The sequence below is a fragment of the Monocercomonoides exilis genome (genome assembly GCF_001643675.1).
Source record: "Monocercomonoides exilis strain PA203 chromosome Unknown scaffold43-869231, whole genome shotgun sequence".
NCBI classification, from domain to species: domain Eukaryota; phylum Preaxostyla; order Oxymonadida; family Polymastigidae; genus Monocercomonoides; species Monocercomonoides exilis.
In genome coordinates, this window is record NW_027150588.1 from 323288 (window position 1) to 348172 (window position 24885).

The 24885-nt window shown below is 36.5% G+C and overlaps 5 protein-coding genes across 5 annotated transcripts; all 5 read left to right on the forward strand.

Moving 5' to 3' along the window:
* Positions 1–141: 141 nt before the first annotated feature.
* Positions 142–3504, forward strand: MONOS_11970 (putative ariadne-1; the record flags this gene model as incomplete). The annotated part of the gene is made up of 10 exons (XM_067864548.1): positions 142–227; positions 300–619; positions 717–875; positions 1112–1178; positions 1352–1438; positions 1609–1734; positions 1918–2033; positions 2429–2741; positions 3071–3191; positions 3291–3504. 10 exons carry the CDS (start codon positions 142–144, stop codon positions 3351–3353), a joined length of 1458 nt encoding a protein of 485 aa, XP_067722093.1. The 3' UTR covers positions 3354–3504.
* A 1294-nt stretch (positions 3505–4798) lies between these two features.
* MONOS_10840 (putative Parkin co-regulated protein) lies at positions 4799–5877 on the forward strand. The gene is made up of 3 exons (XM_067863320.1): positions 4799–5063; positions 5119–5323; positions 5410–5877. Exons 1-3 carry the CDS (start codon positions 4879–4881, stop codon positions 5782–5784), a joined length of 765 nt encoding a protein of 254 aa, XP_067722094.1. The 5' UTR covers positions 4799–4878; the 3' UTR covers positions 5785–5877.
* A 316-nt stretch (positions 5878–6193) lies between these two features.
* MONOS_10839 (baculoviral IAP repeat-containing protein) lies at positions 6194–7097 on the forward strand. Its single transcript, XM_067863318.1, has 3 exons — positions 6194–6369; positions 6455–6530; positions 6589–7097. The coding sequence occupies exons 1-3, from the start codon at positions 6202–6204 to the stop codon at positions 6750–6752; spliced, it is 408 nt and encodes a 135-aa protein (XP_067722095.1). The 5' UTR covers positions 6194–6201; the 3' UTR covers positions 6753–7097.
* A 537-nt stretch (positions 7098–7634) lies between these two features.
* On the forward strand, positions 7635–11579 carry MONOS_10838 (Autophagy-related protein 4L (Atg4L); the record flags this gene model as incomplete). Its single annotated transcript, XM_067863317.1, has 1 exon — positions 7635–11579. The coding sequence occupies one exon, from the start codon at positions 7635–7637 to the stop codon at positions 11577–11579; it is 3945 nt and encodes a 1314-aa protein (XP_067722096.1).
* Positions 11580–11791: 212 nt separating this feature from the next.
* Positions 11792–24450, forward strand: MONOS_10837 (uncharacterized protein; the record flags this gene model as incomplete). Its single annotated transcript, XM_067863316.1, has 5 exons — positions 11792–11879; positions 11936–12015; positions 12073–12181; positions 12243–12427; positions 12529–24450. The coding sequence occupies 5 exons, from the start codon at positions 11792–11794 to the stop codon at positions 24448–24450; spliced, it is 12384 nt and encodes a 4127-aa protein (XP_067722097.1).
* Positions 24451–24885: the final 435 nt, after the last annotated feature.

Genomic DNA, 24885 nt, shown 5'->3' on the forward strand with positions numbered 1-24885 from the left:
TCAACCATCTTCATCTAGCATGTCTTCTTCATCCTTTGAATCAGGGGCAATTGTTGCACGGGTTTGAGTGAAGATAATTGTGAGTTTTAACTATTTTTTTACCTATAGGGATTTCACTTCATAAATCAAGAAACTATAAAAATGACATTTGACGATTTTATAAAGGATTTAATGTCAAAAATTGGCACAACTTATGATCAAACTGTTTTGCTTTGTGTTGCTTTCAGGTTTTGAATATTTTGCATTTTCTTAAAAAAGTGAATTTTTTACGTTAAATTTTATTTCTATCCTTTATCCAGGTGGAATAAAGAAAAGCTTTTTAACGATTATTTTGATAATTCAAACAAATGGCTTGTTGCAGCTGGACTTGAACTTGCCGAAGCGGAAAGCGAGGTTGTAAAAGCAGCAGATGAGACAGAAAAAAGTGAGAAAGCTCATCCAAAAGCGACGCAAACACGTTCTAGATTTAATTTTAGAAAACGCGATCAATCAAACGCATCAACTTCAACAAAAGCAAGTTTAACTCCAAAAAAACCAGAACTGTCACCGCCAACGAGCATGAATAGCGACGGAACGTATTCATGCTCTGTCTGTTTTTGTGATTATCCCGAAAAAGAAAGTTTGAAATTTGAAAAGTGAAACAATTATTTGTTAATGTAAAATTGTTTCAATAATTGTCTATTGCTATTTGTGCATTTACGTATTTTTTACAACAGTCATCAAGCTAAAGTGCGGTCATGCTTTTTGTCGTGGCTGTGTTGGAGATAACTTGAAGGCTCAGGTCGAAAAAGGAAAAGCATGCATTGCTACCCAATGCATGGAGCAAGGATGCTGTTTGATATATCCTCCTTCTATTTGGGAGCAAACAACAAACTGTATGTGATTTACCATAAAATATATTTGATTGGATGAGTCAAATTTTGTGAAATATGATATGATATTTTGAAATAGAAGGATTTTATTTTCAAATGGAAGATTCTTTTTTTGACTTTGTTGAGAAATTTGTTTCAATTTTTGAATGTTTTCTTTTATCTCAATTTAATTTATTGATTTATTGATTATTCTTCGACTATCATTCAATTTTTTTTTCATGAATTATGAAAATTTACAGCTGAAACAATGAAAAAATACAATTACTTTTTGATGCAAACGTTTGTCGAAGAAAACAGAGAGATGCGGTTTGTCTTCTTTTTCTATATTCTTTTGTTAATTATTGCCTTCACAATACATACGTGTCTATCCATTTTTTTTTTTTTTTAATTTTCCTTCTCTCATTTATATGACTAATTTTGTGTGATTGTGTACTTATGTTCCAATTGTAAATTGTATCTATGGATAAAAACAATAAAAGTTGGTGTCCGGCTCCTGGATGCCCTTGGGTCTCACAGAAAGTCGGATTTTCATCAGAGGTGAAATGCCTATGTGGTCATTTATATTGGTTTGTCAAATGTCAATTTCTGTGTTGCTTTCAAAGATAATTATTTTGTGATCTATGTAAATATCTATACATACATATTGTTATTGTACTTTGTCGATGGAATGAAATAACTGAAATCATATTTTTAATTCTTGCAACTTACTTATGAATTTTTTATTTTATACACTCAGTTTCGATTGTGGCTTGGAGAGCCATCAGCCGTGCCCGTGTGGCTTGGTTGAAAAGTGGAATGAAAGATGCAACGACTCAAATATGGACAATGACTGGATGATTGCAAATACAAAACCTTGCCCTGGGTATGCTTGCTTCAAAGACAATTTCTTTTTTTTGTCAGTTTTTCTTTTCTATCATCTACAATTTTTAAAATATTAATTTTTTTATCATTAGATTTTCTTAATTAAAATTTTTAATAATTTTTTTTTTATTTTTCTGTTCTTTCTTCATCTAACAATGTATTTGTTTTTATTGGCACATTAAAGATGCAAGAAGCACATTGAGAAGAATCAAGGGTGCAATCACATGACTTGCTCACAGTGCAGGCACGAGTTCTGCTGGATCTGCATGGGGCCTTGGTCCCAGCACGGTTCTCAAACTGGTATGTGTGAAAATGAGACAAAGAAATAATAATAATAATAAGTGATTGATTGGTTGGTTGGTTGTGAAAAATGAAAGAAATTTTGAGAAATTTTGAATGGAGGATAGCCAAATTGAAATCTCTGTTAACACCGTTCTTTTAAATGTGATTGGCTATCATGTTTTTTATTTTTTTGATTTTTTGTGAAAAACTATTGAATTTTCGATTATTGCATTATTCATTGCATAAATATATTCATTCAAATTCTTTATGATTTTACAAATTCTGTATTTGTTAATATCTTTCTTTCTTTTTTCCACATTTTATTTCTGAAATAACTATTTGTATATCATTTTTTATTTTATTTAATTAATTTGTTTTGTGCGTGTGTGTGTACATGTGTGTGTTATTTTCAGGTGGGTACTATTCGTGCAACAGGCCAGTTGACAGTTCGATTGGTAAGCAAGTGGCTTCGGCAAAGCAGCGTCTGGAGTATTATCAGCATTACTTTGACAGGTATCAGGAGCACAACCGCTCAATGACCTTTGCGGAGAAGCAGCTTAAGAACATAAAGGGCAAAATGCAGGACTATATGGCAATCCACCACTGCGACGAGAGAGTGGCTGAGTTTCTGAAGGACGGAGCAGAGCTGGTTGTGGACTGCAGGCGAGTGCTGAAGTACACTTATGCCCTCGGGTTCTTTTTGGAGAAGGGTTCTCAAAAAGATCTGTATGTTTTTTTTCTGAATGGATAAGGGAAAAGAGATTAAGGTGATTAGAAATGGGATGGAATTTTGAATTTGAAAAAATTATTGTTATTATTTATTTATTGAGATTGAATAATTATGTGAAGTATGGGGAGACTTGAAAATTATATTGCCTTTCAGAAAGAAATCTGTATATTTCTTATTCAAGAGTTCAACTCGTTCGGACTCAATTCCTGTTTTATTTCTTTATTTCAATTTGAATTGTAACAAATTTACTTTTTTACTCATTCTGTTTTTTTATTTTTTTGAATTATGTATTTGTGTTCATTTTTTATTTCTCCAAAATGAAAAGTTTTGAGTTTCTTCAGCGTGATTTGGAACATGAAACAGAGAATCTGAGCGAACTGACAGAAATGAAGGTCGAGAAAATAGACAGAATGAAACTGTTGAATTACATCACCACAACGAAAGGCGTATGATTTTTCGTTTCCTTTGTTTATTTTGAAGTTGTTTAAAAAAATATTTATTATTTTACTGATTTTTATTATTAATTTTACTACAATTGCGAAAAGTATCTTGCGCATCTCATCGAAGGATTGGCCGAAAATCAAGCAAAATATGCACAAATAGATTAATAATATTCATTTTCTCTCACCTACTTAGTGTATAACTCTCTTTTTTAGTTGTTTTTTTCGAAATTTTCCTTCTTTTCATTTCTCATGAAAATTAACTGAATTTTTATTTTTTTTATTTTTTGATATTGGATACAACAAATTTAAACTATAATTATTTTATTGCTTTTTTAAAGAAATGTATTTTCATTACACGTGCAGCTTAAAAAATAATAATTAATTGAAAAATCAATAAAAAATAAAAAAAAATAAAAATACACAATGTCACCGAAAACTCGCAAATTTTCAAAAAAAATAAAAAAAAGATTTCAGATACTGATTGCTGTTTTGAAAAAACACCAAAAATTATTATTAGACAAAACTTCGAAATGTGTTGGGTGTTTTTGAAATCATAACTTTTTTCGTGATTACTATAATCCAAATGTTTTTTATCTTCAGAGATATACTTTTTCCTAATAAAAATAAAAATATATATATTCCAAATGGTAATACTTGTAAAATGTGTGACAAAATCATCTGTTTGTTGCATTATCACTTTTTAATGCACATTCACATTCATTCAAAACAAATTTTTAATTCAAAATTAAAAATTTAAATCACATGATTACAAAAATAATAACCTTGTTGTTCATACAAACGGAAAATAAATTGCAATGATTTCAAAATTTAGTGTGTGACATTTATTCAAAACAAAATTAACAAATGATGGAATTATTAATTTTTGGCTTTCATTCATTAATATTATTTATTCCTCTGTGACGTGACAAGTTAAAATTCTTTTGTGTATCACAAAAAAAGTCATTATAATAAAAAAGAGAGAATAAATTTAAACAAAATATAACAATGATAACGAACACTTTAAGAGATTTTGAACAGCGCTTCAGAAAAATTATTGTGGATAGCATCTGAAATATCTGTTATTTTCACTTTTGTCAGTGATCGTCAGTGATGATCAAAGACAAATTGAGACAGAAAAATTCCATTACTGACATTTTTAGTCAATAAAAAAATTATTATTGGAAGACTGATAGAAAAAATAGAAAATTTTGTATCTTGGAAATACTTTGAATTGCTAAATGTTAATTCAAGGATAATATTTTTGCTTCATCAAAATAAGTTGAAAGGACAAATATTTCTTTTTCTGACAAAACTTCATAATCAAATCTGTAATTAACTCATTGTTTCATTTTTATTTTGAAATGTCACTGATATCAAATATTTTTAATCCCATTTATCCCCTATCCACTTTTTTTTTTCCCATTGCATTAATAAAAATAAAAGAATTTATAAATATTTATTTATTGATAAAAAAATTGATAAACCAACTTATCAAAAGTTAAAAAAAAATATTAACCTTTTTTTAAACAAACGAAAACCTTTTCATTTTTCACAAACAGAAAATAAAATTATAATATATTGTTATTTTTGTTGATTTGTTGATTACCATTATAATATAATTTATATTTTTTTTGTTTGAGCTTTTTGTTTATCAAAAAGATAAGTTGAAAATTTCCTTGCTTTTTGATAGATGTCATATAGAACTTCTTATTCACAACCTAAATCATCATTATCTACATCAAAAGTGAAAGCAAAAGCGAAGTCATCTTCAGCATCATCTGTCTTAGCATCACCAACTTCATTAAAAATATCTTCTTCAAGATTTGATTCAATTCCTCGCGGAGGCGGATTTGGATCAAAAACAGGTGGTAAAACGTTTGGACCTTATTTTTTTTTGAAATTGACATTTGCTTATGATGAATGTTTGTAGTGCATTTGCAGTTGCTTATTCAAACGGTTCAATTCCATGTAGGTTAGTGACTGGTACGGCAAAAATGGCATTGGAGTGGAAACAGACGTTTGAAGAAATTGACTATGAATCAATTCTTCCTTTATGCGTAGAAGGATTGAAAGAAATTGCACATCCTTATTTTACAGTTGCAAAGATGGCATGCATTGAGCTTGTATCAGCAGAAGTTTGAAACAAGATCAACTTACTATCTTTTTAGAATTGTTATTTATTCGCATCATGTTGATTATTTGTGTTTAATTATTTTTTCAGATTGCACATGAAACAATTCCTCCAATACTTCCAGAAGTTATAAAAAGATTGAGAGAAGTAATGGTTACAACATCCAGAAGCAACTTAGATGCTTTTGCGACAAGTCTTGAATTTCTAATTGGCCTTTCAAATGCGGTGACAGAGAGTCTAACACCTCACATTACTCTTCTTTTATCTCCAATTGCTGCAGAAATGATGAAAGCTGGAAGCGGAAGAACTTCTTCAGCAGCTAAATCTTGCACAAAGACTCCAGGAGGCGGAGGTGAAATTAATTTGAAAGAAAAATCACTTGAAGTACTACAAATTTTGGAAGAAAACGGAGGAGAAGAAGCTTATGAAATTATTCATAAAAAAATTCCAACATATTCAAGGTGATTTAATTGTGATTCTAATGTTTGCTATAATTTGACAATTTTCATAACGGAGGAGACTTTGAATATTGAAACAAAACTGAAGGTTTCACAAAAATTCACCAAGATTTCGTGCTAAGAAATTTTTAATTTATGCTTGCAAAAATGAGAAAAATCATAACAAAAACATTTCAATAAAAATTACAAAATAGTTTGACAAAAAGAATGATTGAGAATTACAAAAAAAGATCAGATACTTATCATGTACTAAACAACTCTTTTTCAAGTTCTCTCCATAGCTCAGTTGGAAGAGCGCGAGACTGTAGAAAAAGCTGATATCTTGAGGTCGCTGGTTCGAACCCGGCTGGGGAGAATTTTTTGCTCATAAATAAAAGATTCCCAAAATATATTTTAATTTTCCCTTAACAGATACAATATTTTCATGGAATCAGAAGCAGCAAGACTTAAAACATTTACAGAATGGCCTCATGCTGCAACTCCTAATTGTAAATGTACTCCTAAAGCAATGGCGGAAGCTGGATTTTATCTTGCACCTGTTCCTCCTAAAGCAATTGACAGAGTGATTTGCCATTCTTGTGGCATTGAATTGGTTTTTCATTATTCACAACAATATATTTTTGTCATATTATATTTTTTGAATTGAATAATTTTGTTGATTTTTTTTATTTTCATAGGTTGATTGGATTCCTTCGGATATTCCTTCTGTTGAACATCTTAGGTTCTCTCCAGACTGCAAATTTATGAATCAACGTTTGCTTTCAACATTTAAATGTTTATTAAAGTACATTTTCTTTTTTCTGTTTCTAAGAAATGGATAGTTCTGATCCTGCCAAATCACTTTTCGTTCAACAACTCATTCTTTCTTCAGTTTCAGAACCTATTGCTTGTTTAGTTGAACAAAATTTGCCAGAAGTTCAATCAGGAAGTTATGCACCATCGTCTCGAAGCGATGATGCAACACTTTTGTGGTAGAATTACCATTTTTCTTTACCTTATTTCTTTCAAAACTGACTCACGCAAAATCTTTTTCTTATTTTGTTATGTTATTTGTTCAACATTATTGTTTCATGTTATGTGCACTCTGGATTTTTACATCAACTATTTTTTGATTTTGATTTTTGTATAACCTATTTATTTGCTCAATTGCTTGATCTTATATCTATGTTTGCCCCTGTTGCATGTCAATATAAATTCTGTGATTTGTTTGGAAGAGAAGAAGCACTTCATTTTTATGTTTAAATTTTTTATGTGATTAGGGTATTCGATCATTTATTGTTTTGGTGCTTATCCTTCAAAATAATTTAGTGCACAGCAAAACTTTTTTCTTTTTGGTTTTTAATGATGAATAATCGGCGTTCGTGGATATTAGGTGAAGTCTGTTCTTCTCCATATATCCACAAACCCATTCATCAACCATGCCTAAGAGATTTATTGACTCAAAATGCTGAGTATAAAATTAAATCTTCAATACTTTTAACCTACAGGAAATCTTTTCCTAAAATCGTTGGATCTGATTTATCAAGTGATCGAGGTTGGGGTTGTGTTCACAGAACAACGCAAATGATGTTTGCCGAAACTTTACGCAGATTATACTCGAAAAGATTTAGCTTAGACAAAGATACGTGTCGTTTTATAGTATTGCAGAATTTTTTGGACATACCAACTGCGCCTTTTTCAATCCATAACATAAGTTCTGTTGGCGTTATTAATGGAAAACAAATAGGAAAGTGGTTTTCTCCTTCTGATGGAGCATTTGCACTTCAATATATAACACACAAGCTGCATAGTGATTTGTACCCAGTTGTGATGATTTTTCGAGAGCAAACTATTTATAGACAAGAAGTTTTTAAGAAAATGATTCAACTTAAAGAAAACGAACTTGAGAAATCAATTCTTCATGTAAAGCATAACGAATATATTCTTCCATCAGTTTTATTGGAACCAATTAATTTTGAAAAAAGTTCTGACGAGATTGAATCCAGATGCTTTTTTGATGACATTGCTTCTCTTGCAAATCAATTTATTCTACCTCCTCAGGTTCCTATTTCACTTGAAAAAAACAATATTCCAATAAAACTTCCAGCATTCGTGAAGGAAATGGAGAAAGCGTTATCTTCAAAATCAGCTTTGCCTCATGCATCTTCGAAAAGTAATCCAATGAACGCGAAGGAGCATTGCAGATTCCTTTCGGAAAAGCAGCATCAATTTGGACAAACAAGCACCGACTCTTACACCGAAAAAGCTAAGGCAAATGCGAATGAAGTCAAAAAACAGACAACAATGGGGAATGCAGCGAGTTTATTTTCTTTGGATGCTTCGACTCACGTGAAGGGATTGGACGCAGAACAAAAGAAGGATCAGCATAGCGAACTGAAAAAGGAGCGTAATGAAACTTCATTGAAATCTAGTTGTTTGTCTGATGCAATGCAGTTTGATCGTCTTGACTTTCCTGAGAATTTTGACTGTGAAGAAGGTTTTGATACTCAGATAGACAATTTTGATGAAGACAGTTGTTTTATTCCTGAGATTGAAGAAAATGCTTTGGATAGCAAACGAAAAAGTGAGAAAGAAGAAGAAGAAGAAGAAGAAGAAGAAAAAGATAAAAACAGAATTTGGGTTACCAGAAGCAGCAACTCATTGAATCATCTGAACATACAAGAAAATACATTGACAGATGGAAAAGAAGACGAAACACTTGAATACTTAATCACAGATTATCCAATTCTCACAGAAGAAGAAGAAGAAGAAGAAAGAGGAAGAGGAAGAGGAAGAGGAAGAGGAAGAGGAAGAGGAAGAGGAAGAGATGAATATAAATCAGAGAAACACAAAGAAGCCAGTAATCATTTCGAATCAGCTAACACACAAGAAACAAATCATGTGAGTAAAGACAAAGATGAGATGCCAGTAAAGATAAACATGAACTATTCATTGTCAGCTGTTAAAAGAGAAGTAGAAGATGGAAAAGACGGAAAAGAAGAAAAAGAAAAAGAAGAAAATAATAAAACCAATGCTTCAATGCCCGTCTCAGCATCTACAGACACATTTTCTTGTACAAGCAACAATCTGGCTGAAGAGCCTACACTTGTCATCGAAGCTCATTCAGAACAAAGAGAAACAGGTTTGTTTGCAGAAAACAGCAACACTTTCACCACAAGCTCTGTTTGTGTCAATCAATCTTCTCCTCCTTTGCCCCCTCCTCCACTCTCTTCGTCTGTCCTTTCGTTTTCTCCTCTTTCTTTCCCTCGTCCTCTTCATCATCCTTCTTTTCTTTCCTCTCCTTCTTCTCCTTCTTCTTCACATTCTTCTTCTTCTTCCTCTTCTTCCTCTTCTTCTCCTTCTTCTCGTTATCCTCTTCGCTCTCCTCCCTTCCCTCCTCCGCCTCAGCCTCATCGACAGTCACAATCACACCCTCATCTTCCACACAATCAGAGCCCTTCCTCTCTATTCGACGAGGTAGCATTCATTTCTCCTTCTCCTCTCTTTCTCTCTCCTGCCAAGTCTGCACAGCTCGTTCCACTGCCCACAAAACCTCCTCCTTCTCTCGCACAAAAGACAAGTTGTTCAATACAATCAACACACAACAATGAAAAATTGCACTTACTCAATAAGCAAGATAATAGCAGAGATGGATCTGTTGAATACAAAGTGGGAGAAGAAGCTGAAAACTTTATGTCAAATCAGATTAAACAGAAAATGAACGAACAGAAAGAAAAAGAGTTTTCTCAAATGTGCCGTTGCTCAAAAGATGCAGAAGACAACAATGCATTCCTCTCAACACAACAATCACCACAACTGCAAACAACCTCTTGTTTTCCTTCTTCTTCCTCATATTCTATCAATTCTGATTCCTCTTCCCCTTCCCTTCCTCATTCCTTTTCTCATTCCCTTTCTCATTCTCTTCCTCACTCCCACCCCCACACTCACACTTCCCCTCACACTCACCCTCACACAGTAAATCCCTTAGTCTCCTCCCCCACCCTCTGCTCCGTCTCCTCCTCCACCCTTCCTCTCAACACTCTCTGCGAACCGCCTCTTATCGAGCCTGCTGCCTTTGATGCACGTTCCATCTCTTCTTCTGACTGCTTTTCTTTGACGTCGTTTGTCGATGCAGAGAGCGATGCAATTGGAGCACAGAGTGAACACTCAGGAAGTGAGGAAGGATCAATTAGATCATACAGTGTGTCACTGGCTGATAATTCTTCTTCTTCTTCTTCGTCGTCTTCTTCTTCTTTGTCTTCATCATCATCATCATCTTCTTCATCCTCCTCTTCATCTTCATCTTCTTCCTCTTCTTCTGTTTCTTCTCTTTCAGCAGATGTGAAAGAGTCGCTATCTCCTTCATCCTCATTATCATCACCTTCTCCTGACACATCCCCTTCCAGGCTGGTGTCTGCTCAGCTGTCTTCTTCGTTTGAGAGCACATCAGCTTCTGCTTCAGCTTCTTCTTCTGCCTCTGTTTCTACCTCTGTTTCTAATGAACATTCATCATCTGAGCCATTGTCATCATCATCATCATCATCTTCTTCTTCTTCTTGTTCCTCTTCCTCCTCTTCCTCTTCCTCCTCTTCGTTCTCTTCGTTCTCTTCTTCTCAGACTCTTTCTCTTTCTGACTCATCTGGCAACAACACATCTTCACAAGCTACTTCTTCTCCGTCTTTGCCATCGCCTGCTGCTGCATCTCCAACACTCCGTTCAACTTTCCTTTCAAACGGTACAAATTTTTCATCTTCTTCTTCTTCATCTTCTGCTTCCACTTCTTCTTCTTTTTCCTCCTCCTCCTCTTCCTCTTCGTTTATAAATTCTTCTTCTTCTTCTTCTTCTTCCTCATCACCCGATTTATCTTTCCAATTTATTCAAACGCCTTCACAGGAAGACGCAAGCTTTTCATCATTTACTTACATTTCCGCCTCTAAACTGCAACCACACGAGCCATCTTTGACCAATTCTAAAGAAAAGTATACATCTTTTATTCATTCAAACCAAAACAAGAGAGAAAGGCATTCATTTGTTAATAGTAATAGTAATAATCATAATACAAAAACTCATAGCTCTCGCTCCTCTTCTATGTCTTCCTCTTCCTCTTCCTCTTCCTCTTCTTCTCACTCCTCATCCTCCTCTTCCTCTTCCTCCTCTTCCTCTTCCCTCTCCTCTTCTTTCTTCTCCCCTCTCCTCCTCCTCCTCCCTGTCCGCCTGGGCTTATCCAAAGTCTCACCAGAAGCAGCATATGCCATTTCCTATTTCTTCACCATTCCTTTCTGTGTTGGTTTAATTGGAGGCAAGCCTCGCTCTTCATTCTGGTTCATCGGCGTTGATGCAGCTGTTCAAAATAGTGAAGAAGAAGAGCTCAAAGGAGAGGAAACAGAGGAGAATGAACTGGGGCAGAGCGAAGATGAAGCGATTGATGAAGCTATTGATGCTGTTATCTGCAGCGCCAATACAATTTCTTCAGCTAATTCACAAGAAGATCTGCAAAATCTGAATGAGAAAGAGAGAAAAAAACTGTTATCTCCTCAATGCTCCCCATCTGAATATATGCAAGACACCCATCTTTTCTATTTAGACCCACATGTTACTCAGCCTGCTGTGCTAAACAAAGAAAGCATCAATTCTCAGTCTTCCTCTTTCACCCAGCAGCGCATCTTGTCCATCCCCCTCTGCAATATCGACCCCACAGTGCTGGTCTGCTTCTTTGTGGCGTCTTTGGAAGAGTTCGACTGCTTGTGCGAGGAACTCAAAAAGATGAACAATCCACTTATTTACGTTGAAAAAGCAAAGCCAGATTTCTTTTCTGAAAATTAGAACAGTAAGTATTAATAGTTTTTTCATTTCGTAACTATAAGTTATTATTCGATCTTTGCTATTGTGTAATCATTTATTCTGTTTTTTAACTTTTCTTTTTGATAATTGTGATATTTTTTGTGTGTTTTTTTTAAGTTGTCTCGATCAATAAACCTTTAGTAATTTTAGAATTATTGATAAATTGTTTTGTTGCGACCCAGACTGCATCTAGGATGAATGGCTTCATCATTTTAGATGCTGAAAGTGGCATGCATCTTTATTCCCAGAGTTGGAAAGAAAACTTTGGATTTTCGGATGAAAGTGTGAATTTTTAGTTTTTGGATGTTCTTTCTGTTTAACGCAAATTAAAAATAAAGACATCAATTGCTATGGCTTATGCGCCAATCTTTACGCAATTCTCTCTTTGTCAAGCCTCATTCTACCGAAACAAAAACTTGTATGCCATCTATCATTGAAATTATTGATTAGTCTTCTTTGAAACGACAATAAACAGAACTTTACTGGAAGCCTGTCGCATTTTTTATCTCCCGATATAAATATTCATTTTTCTTTTTCTGAAAAGCCTCCTCTTCTTGCTGCTTTATTCACAAACCCAACAATAGGTTTTTAGTTGAAGTTTTATTTATAGATTCAAGAAGCAATTAAAAATTCTTTTTAATATAGTCTCTGAGTCCCTTGCTTTGTTTGTTGTGAATCAGATTACAGGAATGTTTTTATCGTGCTATCAAGAAGTTGATGGACAATTTTCACTTTCTCGAGGCTGGAAGAAGAAAATGAATTTGCTCATCAAAGAAACCATGGAACAAGCACTTTCACTTATTCTTAGAACAATGCATTTATCTATTCAGGTTTGTGTGAACAGAGTTTTAATTTTTTTTAAACGTTCTGATTTTGTTCGAAATAATTTTCACGAATTCATTGATTATTTCTTGCTTGATAACTAAAATAGAGTCCTCTTGAAATGCCTTGGGTGTTTTTCTTGTACAACCGTACATTTTTTAAAACATTGAGATCTTTCTACCGTCCTGTGACTCGAACACTAAACCGCATTGCATCTCCAATCATTCACATACTGAAAACAAGCATTGTTAACACAGATGAAAAATCAGTTAAAGCAAAAGGCACAGAAACTGTACAAGAAAGCAAGCCTGCTGATTGCCTTCAGAATGAATCTCAGCCAAAAATTGACACAAATGTTCCAGAAATGCTCTTATTCGAACACAGCGAGGCTACATCACAAGCAGCCCCATCAAACTCATTCGATCCATTCATAGACTCATCCGCCCAGTATGATTCCTCAACTAATCAGCATCCAGAAGAGCAGCCACAACCACAACTGCAACCTGAACCACAACAAAAGCCATTACCACATCCACAACCACAATCAGAAGCAGAAGCAGAACCAGAGCCAGAAACAGCCCAAGCGTCATCTCGCACATCTTCTTCTGCTTCAGCTCTGTCATCAGCATCATTAGCAGCAGCATCAGTAGTATCTGCGGAATCAATCAACAGCAGTTTTTCTCCTGCAGTTGCTTCTCCTCAGTCCCCTCTCTCTGTCCATTCCTGTCACTCCTCTCCTCTCTCTGCTCGCTCAACACTCTCGTCGTATTCGCTGCATTCTTCTCCTTCCTCATCTCCTTCCCCATCTCCTTCCCCTTCTTCTTCCCCTCCTCCTTCTTTCTCCCCAACTTTATTTCCTTCTTCCTCCAATCCATTCTCCTCCTCCTCCTCTTCTTCTTCCTCTTCTTCTTCCTCCTCCTCTCTTTCCCACCCTTCCCCTTCTTTTTCGTCTTCTTCTTCTTCTTCTTCTTCCACCTCCACAAAGCCCCCACCTCCAGTAGTACTCCAGTCACTCTCTGAAAGAATGGCTGCTTTTATGTCTCTTCCCTCACGCCGTATGACTCTCCCTTTGTCTTCCTCGCCAATCTCCCCTCGCCTCGTCTCCAACAACAAATACGTGCCCAACCTGATCTTAACTTCTCCTTCTGCTTCTGCTTCTCATTCTCCTTCTGCTTCTGTGTCAGCTTCAGCTTCAGCTTCGGTTTCTCCTTCATCTTCATCATCTTCTTCTTCCAATTCTTCTTCTTCCATTTCTTCTCCATTGCCTTCCTCTTTCTCTTCAAATTCCCCAAGCATTTCCTATTGTCCTGTTGGTGAGTCAATCACTTCCCCCTTTTTTGATCTTTCACCCAGAAATTATCTGATGGAAGCCTATCAGCCTTCTCCTTGCTCCTCCCCCATGCTTCCCCAAGCTCTTCTTCATTCGCCTTCTTCCTCTTCCTCTTCTTCCTCCTCTGCCTCTACCTCTTTTCCTTCTTCTTCTTCTTCTTCTTCTCCTTTTTTCCATTCTTCTGCCTCTTCCTCTTCCACTTCTTCTCCTTCTCTTCCGAATGCGAGAAAAACTTTATCTCCTCTCAATTTGTCATTAGCATACACCCCTCCTTCTTCTCTATCGCAATCACTAGATAAACCTTCTCCATCAACAATGCCTTCATTCACTGTGAATGTTGGCTCAATTGAAAACAAAGAAAGATTTGAACGTCTGCTGGCTGAAGGAGAAGTGAATACTGCGTCTTCATCTTTTCTTTCTGCTAATGATTCTTCTGCCTCTTCTTCTTCTTCTTCTATTTCATCTTCACATTTGTCCACGCTCTCCCTCACAATCCCTTCCGATCCCTCATCTTCCGATCCATTCTCTTCCTTTTCTTCTCCTTCTTCTTCCTCTTCCTCTCCTTCTTCCTCTCCCTCTTCCTCTCCCTCCCCCTCTTCCTCTTCCTCTCAATCTTCCGTTCTTTCTTCATTCAGCACCCTTTCTCCAAATTCCCCATCTCTTTTCGCCTCCAACCCAAACATCTGCTCAATCACTTCAGACGGCATTTCAAATCACATGTCAAATAGCATTTCAAATAGCATTTCAAACAAAACATCAACTGAACCAAATGAAAGCACCACAACCACAACTGATAATCCTCTCCCTCATTTCTCGTCTTTTCTTCAGCCTTCCTCAAACTTCGAGCTTTCTGACCCACTTCTTCCTTCTAGTTTAGTCGTAAATTCGAATGAAAAACCAAACAATTCACAAAGAAACAGACAAATAGAACAAAGAAAAGAAAGTGTGATAAATACAATGCCGATGATGAAATTGCCTCCTCGTCCGCTTGTCGCTCCGGTTGCGACAGTTGCTTCTTTGACTTCTTGTTCTTCTTCTTCTTGTTCTTCTCCTTTTCCTTCTTCTGCTTCTTCTTCTCCTCTAATATCTTCATCATCTTCCGTTTCTCCTCTTTCTTCACATCCTCTCCAGCAATACACCATTCCATCTTTGCTTGTTCCTCCACCCCCACCTCCTTCTTTTCTCTCTTCTTCTCTTCCCTCTCTCCATTCTCTTCCTCTTTCTTTTCCTTCGCCTTCTTCTTCTTCTTCTCCCACCTTCGCAAACGGAACGCTTCTGAGAACAAGGCCAGTCACAGGAAACAGAAGACGAAACTATTCGCCTCCTTTTTTGTATCATAATACCTCTTCCTTTCAATCGCACCCTCCTTTTTCAACTTTATCTCCATTGCATAACAACAAGACAAATACTGACAGTAGTTTTCCCTCTGCTCCTTCTCTCGCATCTCCTGCTTCTCCTTTCTCATCTCTTTCCTCCTCTTCTTCTTCCTCCTCCTCTTCTTCCTCTTCCTCCACCTCCTCATTATCTTCCTTCCCCCACCCCACCTCCCTCGACCACGACCCCTTCGACCTCACCGACCCTTCCAGCGCTGACGGCCGCCCTTCTCTTCGCAGCCGCATTCCATTGGAGATGATCAATCCGATGCTCGCTGCCTACGAAAGATCCTTCTTCATCGGCGCGCCTCAGCCCACGCCGCGCCCGCCGGTGATGCTGAGAGAGCTGATGGAGAAGAGGAGGGACGCGATTGTAGCGGTCAGGACAACCGAGGTGAGGGAGAGGGAGAGGGAGAAGGAGAAGGAGAAGGAGAAGAAAGAGAAAGAGGAAAATGTGAAGGTGAAAGAGGAAAAAGAGAAGGAGGAGAAAGAAGAGAAAGAAGAAACCAGCACAAATAAAACAACAAAAGATCGATTAACATTACAACAATCAGAAACAATTCATTCAGGTATGACAGCCACAAGTGACAATCAACAAAACAACAGATATTCAGGAGAGGAAGAAGAGGAAGAGGAAGAGGAAGGAAAAGGAGAAGAAAGAGAAGAAGAAGAAGAAGAAGAAAGAGAAGAAGATGATGATAACAATAAAAAGGTGAATGAATATTCGTCGCCTCGAAGGATGCGAAGTCAGAGTGTGGGGGCATCAGATGCATTGGGGGAGTGGAGGCAGATGAGTGAATGGAGATATTTTGGAAGGAAAGAAGAGGAAGAAGAGGAAGAAGAGGAAGAAGAGGAAAGAGAGAAGGAGAAGGAGAAGGAGAAGGAAGAAAAGAAAGAAGCAAATGAATGCAATGATAGAGGAAATGAAGAGAAGGAGAAGGAGGAGGAGAAGGAGAGAAGAGAAGAAGAAGAACAAGAAAAGGAAGAAGAAAAAAATCACAACGATAACTTCAAAAGAAGAAAAATTGATGCAAATAAGATGAATGAGAAGGATGATGCAGTTGTGATGGAAATACCAGAAGAAGCTGGATTGGAATCTGGCAATGCTTCATTGTCATCAACATCATTCATAGAACTTGAATCAAATAAAAGCCAAAAACAAAACAGAAATCAAAAACATAATCACAAAGAAGAAGAAGAAGAAGAAGAAAAAGACATAAATAAAAACCTAAAAGAAGATGGAAATAACAATTGCAATGGACAACTAAGCAACAACAATAAATACGAAGAGAAATTAAACATAACATCATCAAATGCACTTTATGTGAATAACTCTTCCAATTCATTGTCTTCCACTCTGCAATCAAATTCTGCGTTTTTCAATGAATCATCAAACACATCTTTATCTTCTTCTTCTTCTCTTCCTTCTCCTTCTCCTTCTCCTTCTCCTTCTTCGTTATTTTCCACATTATCTTCTTCTTCCTCTCCTTCTTCCTCTCTTTTTTCCTCTTCTTCTTCCTTTCCTCTCCCTCCAATTCCCCAATTCCGCACATTCCTCCGTTCTCGTCCCCGACCTTCCACACCAAGCTTTTCTAACTCTTCTTCTTCTTCCTCTTCTTCTTTATCTTGTTTATCTTCTGCTATTGAAACTCCACAAAATCACAATAACTCATCTTCAATGCTTGCATTAAACGAAGCAATAGAAACAGAAAGAAAACAGATATTTCATTCAAATTCTGAATCTATTTCTAACCCTTCTCTTCCTTCTTCTTCATCATCATCATCATCATCATCATCATCATCATCTCCTCCACTTTTTGTTCCTTCACAACTCCAATCACCAAAAATTCCTTCTTCCTCAACTTCTTCTTCTTCTCTTTCCATCTCCATTCATCCACTTCTTCTTCTCTTTCTCTCCCTCATCCTCAGCAATCCAATGTGGTGTTCATTTATCCAACACATTTTCATCTTTGCCATTGAAAAATGCAAAAACGAAGAGAAAATTGGAGATAATGATAATGATAATGATAATAATAAGATAAAATTACAAAGAGAAGAAAACATAACAGAAAAACTAAGTTTTGATAATATTTCGAACTCATTTTTGGATTCTGCATCTTCTTCTGCTGCTTTGAACATATCTTCAATTTCTTCTTTTTTGATGTCTTATGTTAATGAAATCATGCAACCACCACCACCACCACCATCATCTTCTTCTTCCTCATATTCCTCCTCCTCCTCCTCCTCCTCCTCCTCTTTTTCTTCTTCTTCTTCTTCTTCTTCTTCTTCTTCTTCTTCTTCTCCTTCTCCTTCTCCTTCTCCTTCTCCTTCTTCTTCTTCTCCGCCTCCTCCTTTTCTATTTCTCAAATTGCTTTTCGATTCTTTTGGCTCAACATTTCTGAAGCCTTCTTTATGTAATTTTCGAAACTGCCTTTCAGAAAATGAAACTTTGAAGAATTCTTCTGATTTAAGATTGGTTGACTTAATATTTCCAAAGTCAAGAAAAAAAAGAAGAAAAGGAAGAAAAGGAAAAAGAGAAGAAGAAGAGAAGAGAAAGGCTGAGAAAAGTGAAGGTGAAGAAAAAGAAAAAGAAAAAGAAAGAGAAGAAGAAAAACAAAGAGAAGAAGAAAATCAAGAAGAAGAAGAAGAAGAAGCAACCACCTCTGATTCCGAATCCAACCTCTTCAAATCTCTCACACAACACCAAACAATGTCTGAATATACAAAAATAGACAAGTTTTCTTCTTTTCCTCTTTTCCCTTCTCCCCTCAGCACAAAAGGAGGACCTTCCATTTTCATCTCCTTTTGGAGTCTGTTTGAAGCAGCACTGAACGAAAAAAAGAATAAAAAAACAGGAAAAAATAAGAAAGTTAATGTGAAATCAACTAAAAACGATGCATCTATGTGCTTGCCATTATCATCATCGTCTTCTTCTTTTTCTTCTTCCTCCTCTTCGTCATCTTCTTCTTTTTCTTCTTTCTCTTCCTCTTCCCATCATCTTCACTCCCATTCCCATTCCCACTCCCGCTCTCTCACTTCAACCACCTCTGCCCTCCTTCTCGACTCTCTCCGCTTCCCTTCTTCTTCTTCTTCTTCCTCTTCCTCTTTTTCCTCCTCTTCTTCCATTTCCTCCTCTTCCTCCTCCTTTCCTCTCCCTTCCCTTCCTCTCTCTTCCCATCTTCCTCCTTCCCTTTCTCCTTCAGAATCTTCTTTTCTTCGCTTGTCACACTCAAAAACAACCTCCCAGCTTCCGACGCGTCCACGCCCTCATTCTCAACTTCAAATAAGAACTCCTTTTTTCCCTCCTCCTCCTCCTTCGTCTTCTTCTTCTTCCTCTTCCTCTTCCTCTTCTCTTTCTTCTAATGCAACACAATGGAAAAGGACTAATAATAATTTGTTCAGTTTAGATGATAAAGTTCCACATCCTTCTCCTCCTCTTCTTTCTGTTTCGAAGGGGAAAGAAGGAGCAGTTGGAATTAAACAAACACAAATGAAAATGCAGATGAACGAGAAGGGAAATGAGAAGATGTTGGAAGAAAAGATACCAATGAGTAAGATTTCTTCTTCTTCTTCTTCTTCTGTTTCTTCTGCTTCATCATCGTCATCATCATCATCTTCTTCTTTGTCTTCTGCCGAGCAAAAAGAGAACCAAAAAGAAAAGCAAAAAGAAGCTAATGAAGAAATACAGACAACTCTATTTGAACCATTTCCTTCTCTCATTCTGATGAAGACACAACCTCCTTTAAATTCTTCAGCTAATCGTTCTGAACAAGTTTCTATTTCTTCTTCTTCTTCTTTCCCTTCTTCTTCTTCTTCCCTTTCCCCTTCCTCTTCTTCTTCATCGTCATCCTTATTACCTTCCTCCTCCTCTCTTCCTCTCCATTCTTTATCTCCTTCTCTCTCTCCTTCATTTCCTATTCCTCCTCCTCCTCCTCCTCCTCCTCCAACATCAACAATACCACATTTCTTAAGCTTCTCTTTCCCTTCTTTTCATTCATTCAGAGCAAAATCAACACACATTCTGAAATCTCTTGATCTCAAAAACCAATTGCAAGATGATTACAACAAAGATAGAGAAACAGTTAATCCTGTTTTGGCATTGTCTTCTTCTACTTCTCCTCCTCCTTCTTCTCCCTCTCCTCTTCCTTCTTCTCCCTCTCCTCTTCCTTCTTCTCTTTCTCCTTCCCCTCTTCCTTCATCATCATCATCATCATCATCATCATCTTCTTCTTCTTCTTCTGTTAATGACAAGTCATTTGACATCAACATCAATCAAATTGATGCACTTTTGTCTGAACTACCTCCTGTATCTCCTTCATTAACACCTTCTTTTTGCTCATTTCCATCATCATCATCTTCTTCTTCCTCGTCTCCTTCTTCCTCATCTATTTCTTCTTCTTCCTATTCCTCCTCTTCCTCCTCTTCTTCTCTATTGCCTTCTTTCAATTCTTCCTTTTCTCATTCTCCTTCTCCTTCACATTCTCCTTCTCATTCCTCTTCTCTTTTTAAAGTCCCTTCTGCTTCTGAAACTCTATCAGTAGATCTCAAAACACAAAACATCAACAGAAACGGAAGAAACAGCAAAAATAGCATAAACAATGAAGAAAATAAAAAAAATAAAGAAAAAGAAGAAAAAGAGGAAAACGAAGAAGACATCGAAACAAAGTCAAATTCCAGTTTCCATTCAACTTTTCATCAGAATCAGTGCGAAGAACAACAGAAAAGCTATAATTTTCCTGCAAATTCGAAACATTCCTTCAAATTTATTCCGATTTCTCCGTCTTTTCTTTCTCTTTCTATTAATGGCGCTTTAAAATTGCAATCTTCTTCTTCTTCTCCTCTTTTTCCTCTTTCTCCTCTTTCTCCTCCTTCTCCTTCTACAAACTTATTTCCACACACAAATATCGTTTCATCACATTCATCACATTCATCACATTCACATTCACATTCACCCTCTCATTCACCATCACAACAGCAACATTCATTGACTCCACCATTAGCACTCACACCACACACATCATCATCATCATCATCATCATCATCATCATCTTCTTCTTCTTCTTCTTCTTCCTCTTCCTCTTCTTCTTTTTCTTCTTCTTCGACATCTGCCAGAAAAAGAAGTAGAGAATACACATCTTTTGTCTCATCTTCATATCCTTCCTCTTCGTATCCTTCCTTTTCATATTCTTCTACCTCTCTTCTTCAGTCTCCTAACTTTCAATCAAATATTTCTCCTTCTCCTTCTCCTTCTCCTTCTCCTTCTCATTCTCATTCTTCTTCTTCCTCCTCTTCTTCTTTGCCTTCCTCGTCTGTTAAGCCTGCTTTCTCCTCACATCTTCCGTTTTCACGTTCATTTCCTTCTCCTCCTACTCCTCCTCAATCTTCTTTTTCTTCTTCTCCTACTCCTCCTCCATCTTCTTTTTCTTCTTTTTCTTCTTCTTCTTCTTCTTCCTTCTCTTCCTCCTCTTCCTCTTTCTCCTCTTCCTCTTCTTTATTTCATCATCTTCCTCTTTCTCTTCACTCACCCTCACTTTCACACATTCACCATCACCTTCACCAACACCAACAACATCATTTTCATCCTTCTTCTCTGCAGTTAGTTATGTTCCATCCAATGGAATGCTTCTCTTCCTTCGAAATTTCTCAATTTTCGCCTTTTTCCTCTTCTTTCTGCTTTTCTTTCAGCAAATTCGCAGCAGAAGGAACACCTTCTGTAAAGTTTTCTGTTCTTGTTGATATGAAAAAAGTAAATCTTTTTGCATTTTCTTCACTTTCTTCTTCCTCTTCCTCTTCCTCTTCTTCTTCAACTTCTTCTTCTTCCTCTTCTTCTTCTCTTTCTTCTTCTCTTTCTCCTTTAATCACACGAAACGACTCAACTTCTCCTTTTCTCTTTCACAGCAATTCCTTGGCACCAGTCGAATCAGATTCATTTATTCAACCTTCTTCTTCATCTTCTTCTTCATCTTCCTTTTCTCCTCCTCCTCCTTCTTCTTCATCTATTTCTTCTTCCTCTTCTTCTTCCCTCTCTTCCACACTTCCAGCTATTCGCCCTGAATCTACATCTTTCCCTCATTTTGATCGTTCTCATCTTACTCCTTCTCTTCGCTCATCATCATCATCATCATCATCTTCTTCTTCTTCTTCTTCCTCTTTCTCTTCCTCCTCCTCCTCCTCCTCCTCCTCCTCTGACTCCCTCATCACCATCAGCAAAACCCCTCCTCCTCTTCCCTCTCGCTCTTCCTCTCCTCTTTCCTTCACTGCCTCTCTCATCACCCCTTCTCCTTCTCTCTCTCGCTTCGGCTCTTCTTCTCGCAATTTCCATTCATTTCTACCGCAACTCAACCAAACACAACTGCAATCTTCTCCGTTTGCTCCGAATTCTTTGTTTCGCTCTTCTTCTTCAATTTCATTATCACCTTTTTCTTCTTCATCTTCTTCTTCTCTTCTTCCTCTTCCATCTTCTCCCTTTGCCTCCGTCAGAGCCTCAGCCAGTGGGATAACCCTTTCCTCTTCTGTTCGCCCAGCTCACTTTCTGTTTGGAAGCTCCGACGGCTCCTCTTTCTATTCATTTGAGAAGAACGAAGAAAAAATTGCTGATAGAATTTCAACTTCTTCTTCTTCTTCTTCTTCTTTCTCCTCTTCTTCCTTTGGAAAGAAGATAATTCCGAATTATTCACAAATATCTTCTTCCTCTTCTTTTTCTTCCTCTTCTTCTTCAAAACGCTTTTCTCATTTGTTCCGTTCGCAATCTGTTGGAAGAATGGAAAGAAGGCGCAACAAAAAGGATGAGCTGTCTTTTCACCCTCCTTCTGCTTCTTCTTCATCCTCCTCTTCCTCTTTCTCTTCCTCTTCCTCTTCCTCTTCCTTCTCCTCTTCTTCTTCATCTTCTTCCTCTTCTCCTTTTTCTCATTCTCCTTCTTTTTCTATTTTAAGGTCACCTTCTTTCAAATCCTTCGAGACAACTCCACGAAGCAGACCAACTCCTCGTTTCATTCGCTTTTCTTCTTCTTCTTCCTCCTCTTCCTCTTCTTCTTCCTCTTCTTCTTCCATATCTCCTTCTCTTCCTCCTCCTCCTCCTTCTCTTCCTTCTTCTTTCTCCTCTTTCTCCTCTTTCTCTCTGTCTTCTTCTTCAACTTCTCATTTGCCCACACAAAGATATTTCGATTCCAAACAAGAATTCGACAATTTCAATGGAAGAAGAATGAACGTTAGCACACCAAATTTACTTGATTTTAGCATACAACAAGAAGAAGGCAATAGATCGTTACATTTACAAGAAGCAGCAAATGAAGAAGAAGAAGCAAAAGAAGAAGAGAAAGAAGAAAAGAAAGAAGAAGAAGAAGAAGAAATCAACAACATTATCACATTAGATATAGATTTACTTCCACTCAATGAATCCAATGAAGAATTCTCCATCTCCGAAGAGAGCGACAAAGGGAATAAACCACAATTTCTCCGAAATCAAGCATCTCATTCAGAAAATTTCTCCGAAGCAACAAGAAGCCGGAGAAATTCAATAGATAGAAATGTATCGACGTTTGAGGTTAACCCACGGAGGCAGCGTTCGCCTTCAATTGATGTGAAAGAGGAGAATGAAATGAATGAAGAGAAAATGAGTGAGAAAATGAAAGGAAAAGTGAAAGAAGGAGAAAAAGGAAGAGAAGGAGAAGGAGAAGGAGAAGGAGAAGGAGAAGGAGAAGGAGAAGGAGAAGGAGAAGGAGAAGGAGAAGGAGAAGGAGAAAAGAATAGAACACAAATGTCTGTTTTGAACCCTTCTTTTGCCTCTGCGCTGAATGAAAGTGAAGCAACAGAGTCAGTTTTGGAGATCATTAAAATCTCAACTGCACTTTTGAACTTAGTTTCTGATGAAGATGTTAGTTTTGTGAAGGGAAAAGGGAATTATCAGAGGAAGGAGAAGGAGAATGAAGAGAAGGTTGTTAAAGGAAACAAAAAAGAGAACAATAAAGAGAAAAACAAAGAAGAAGATAATGAAAATGAAAATGAAAATGAAAATGATAAAGATAATGACAATGATAATGCTAAAGATCATTATAATGATGACAAGAACATTAATAATTTGAATGATAAGCTGTTGTATGGCTCAGATAAATTCACATCGTGTGAACTTGTGTATATATCGCCTTATATTCACAATGCGTATATTCCAAAGGAAATAAAAGAGGAAGATGAGAAAGAAGAAGAAAGAGAAAGAGAAAGAGAAAGAGAAAGAGAAAGAGGAGAAGGAGAAGAGAAAAAGAAAAACAAGAAAGAAAAAGAGAAGAAGAAAGAGAAGAAGAAAGAGAAAGAGAAAGAGAAAATGATAAAGAAGAGCAAAACACAATCAGAGGAGAAGATTAACACACTCCATTTTGAGAGAATCTTTCTGAAGAGCTTCAATTCTTTTCTTCCTTCTTCTTCTTCTTCTTCTTCCACTCCAACTTCTTTGATATCAATATTTCCTGTCATTACAATTGTGCCTCTTCCTTATTCATTCATGTCTCTATTGTCTTCTCTTTATTCTTCTCTTCCTTCTTCTTCCTCTATTTCTTCCTCTTCTTCTTCCTCTTCCTCCTCTTCCTCTTCTTCTTCATCATTTTTTCCCTCCTCTTCTTCTAATATATTCAATTATCCCCTCTCTTCATACTTCCAATGTACTTGTCCTCCTCTTTTCAAGTCCAAAAGGCAAAAATCAAAGAAATGCCTGCAAATTAATCGGATAACAATGGAATTAGATTCAAAATTTGCGAAAGAAGAAGAGAAGGAAGAAGAAGAAGAAGAAGAAGAAGAAGAAAGTGAGAAAGAAGAGAAAGAACAAGGAGACAAAGAGGAAGAAAGAAAAGGTTATTTATTCAATGGATGTGTTGATAGAAGAAATAACGATAACTTACCTTCAGAGGGGCAAATGAACAATGAAGCAGTTTGCATGAATGATTGCTTAAGAGAAAGAGAGAAGTTGAAGATGAAGCATGATGAGCAATTCCCTTCTCTTCAATCAACAGCATCTACACATCCTCTTCCTTCGAATGCTTCATCATCATCTTCATCATTTTCTTCTTCTTCTTCTTCCTCTCCCTCTCCCTCTTCACTCTCTCCCTCTCCCTCTCCCTCCTTCTCCCACAACCCCCCCTCTTCCCATCCTTTCCCTTGTCTCTTCTGTCTCCTCTCAAAATACATAAATGAATATCTCCATCTGCAGAGGCAGGCTCGCAGCAGCTATTTAATAGACAGCTGCCCTTTTATTGGTGCAATTAACTCGTTTGGCCATCATTTTGAGCTTATTGACGATTTGCTGTCTGTTTTATCTTCCCTTTCTACTGCGAGAAAGTGATATTCAAATTTAAAAAAGAAAAGAAAAGAAAAGAAAAAAAATAAATAATTTATTAATGGTTTTTAATTTCGAATATATAACTTTTTATACACATATTATTTTCATTCACACAATTCTTTTTGCAATAAGTCTTGTTGCTATTTTTAATGCAATGAATTATTTTGAAGATATTTCCATCATTTTCGATGAAGATGTTGATCCAACGCCAATTCTTAATTAGCAACATCTTTTTATTTTTTTCATCAAAATTTAATACACTATTTTGTTCCATCATTTGATAGCACTCACGTTATTCTTTATTTTTTTCGTCTCTTTTTGTTATGAGTTAATTTTATTTATTTATAGAATAATTTCATTATACTTTTTGGTATTTTTTATAAGAATTGAAAGAAAGTGCATTGATCATACTTTCCATAAAGGGCTGATAAAGCGGTT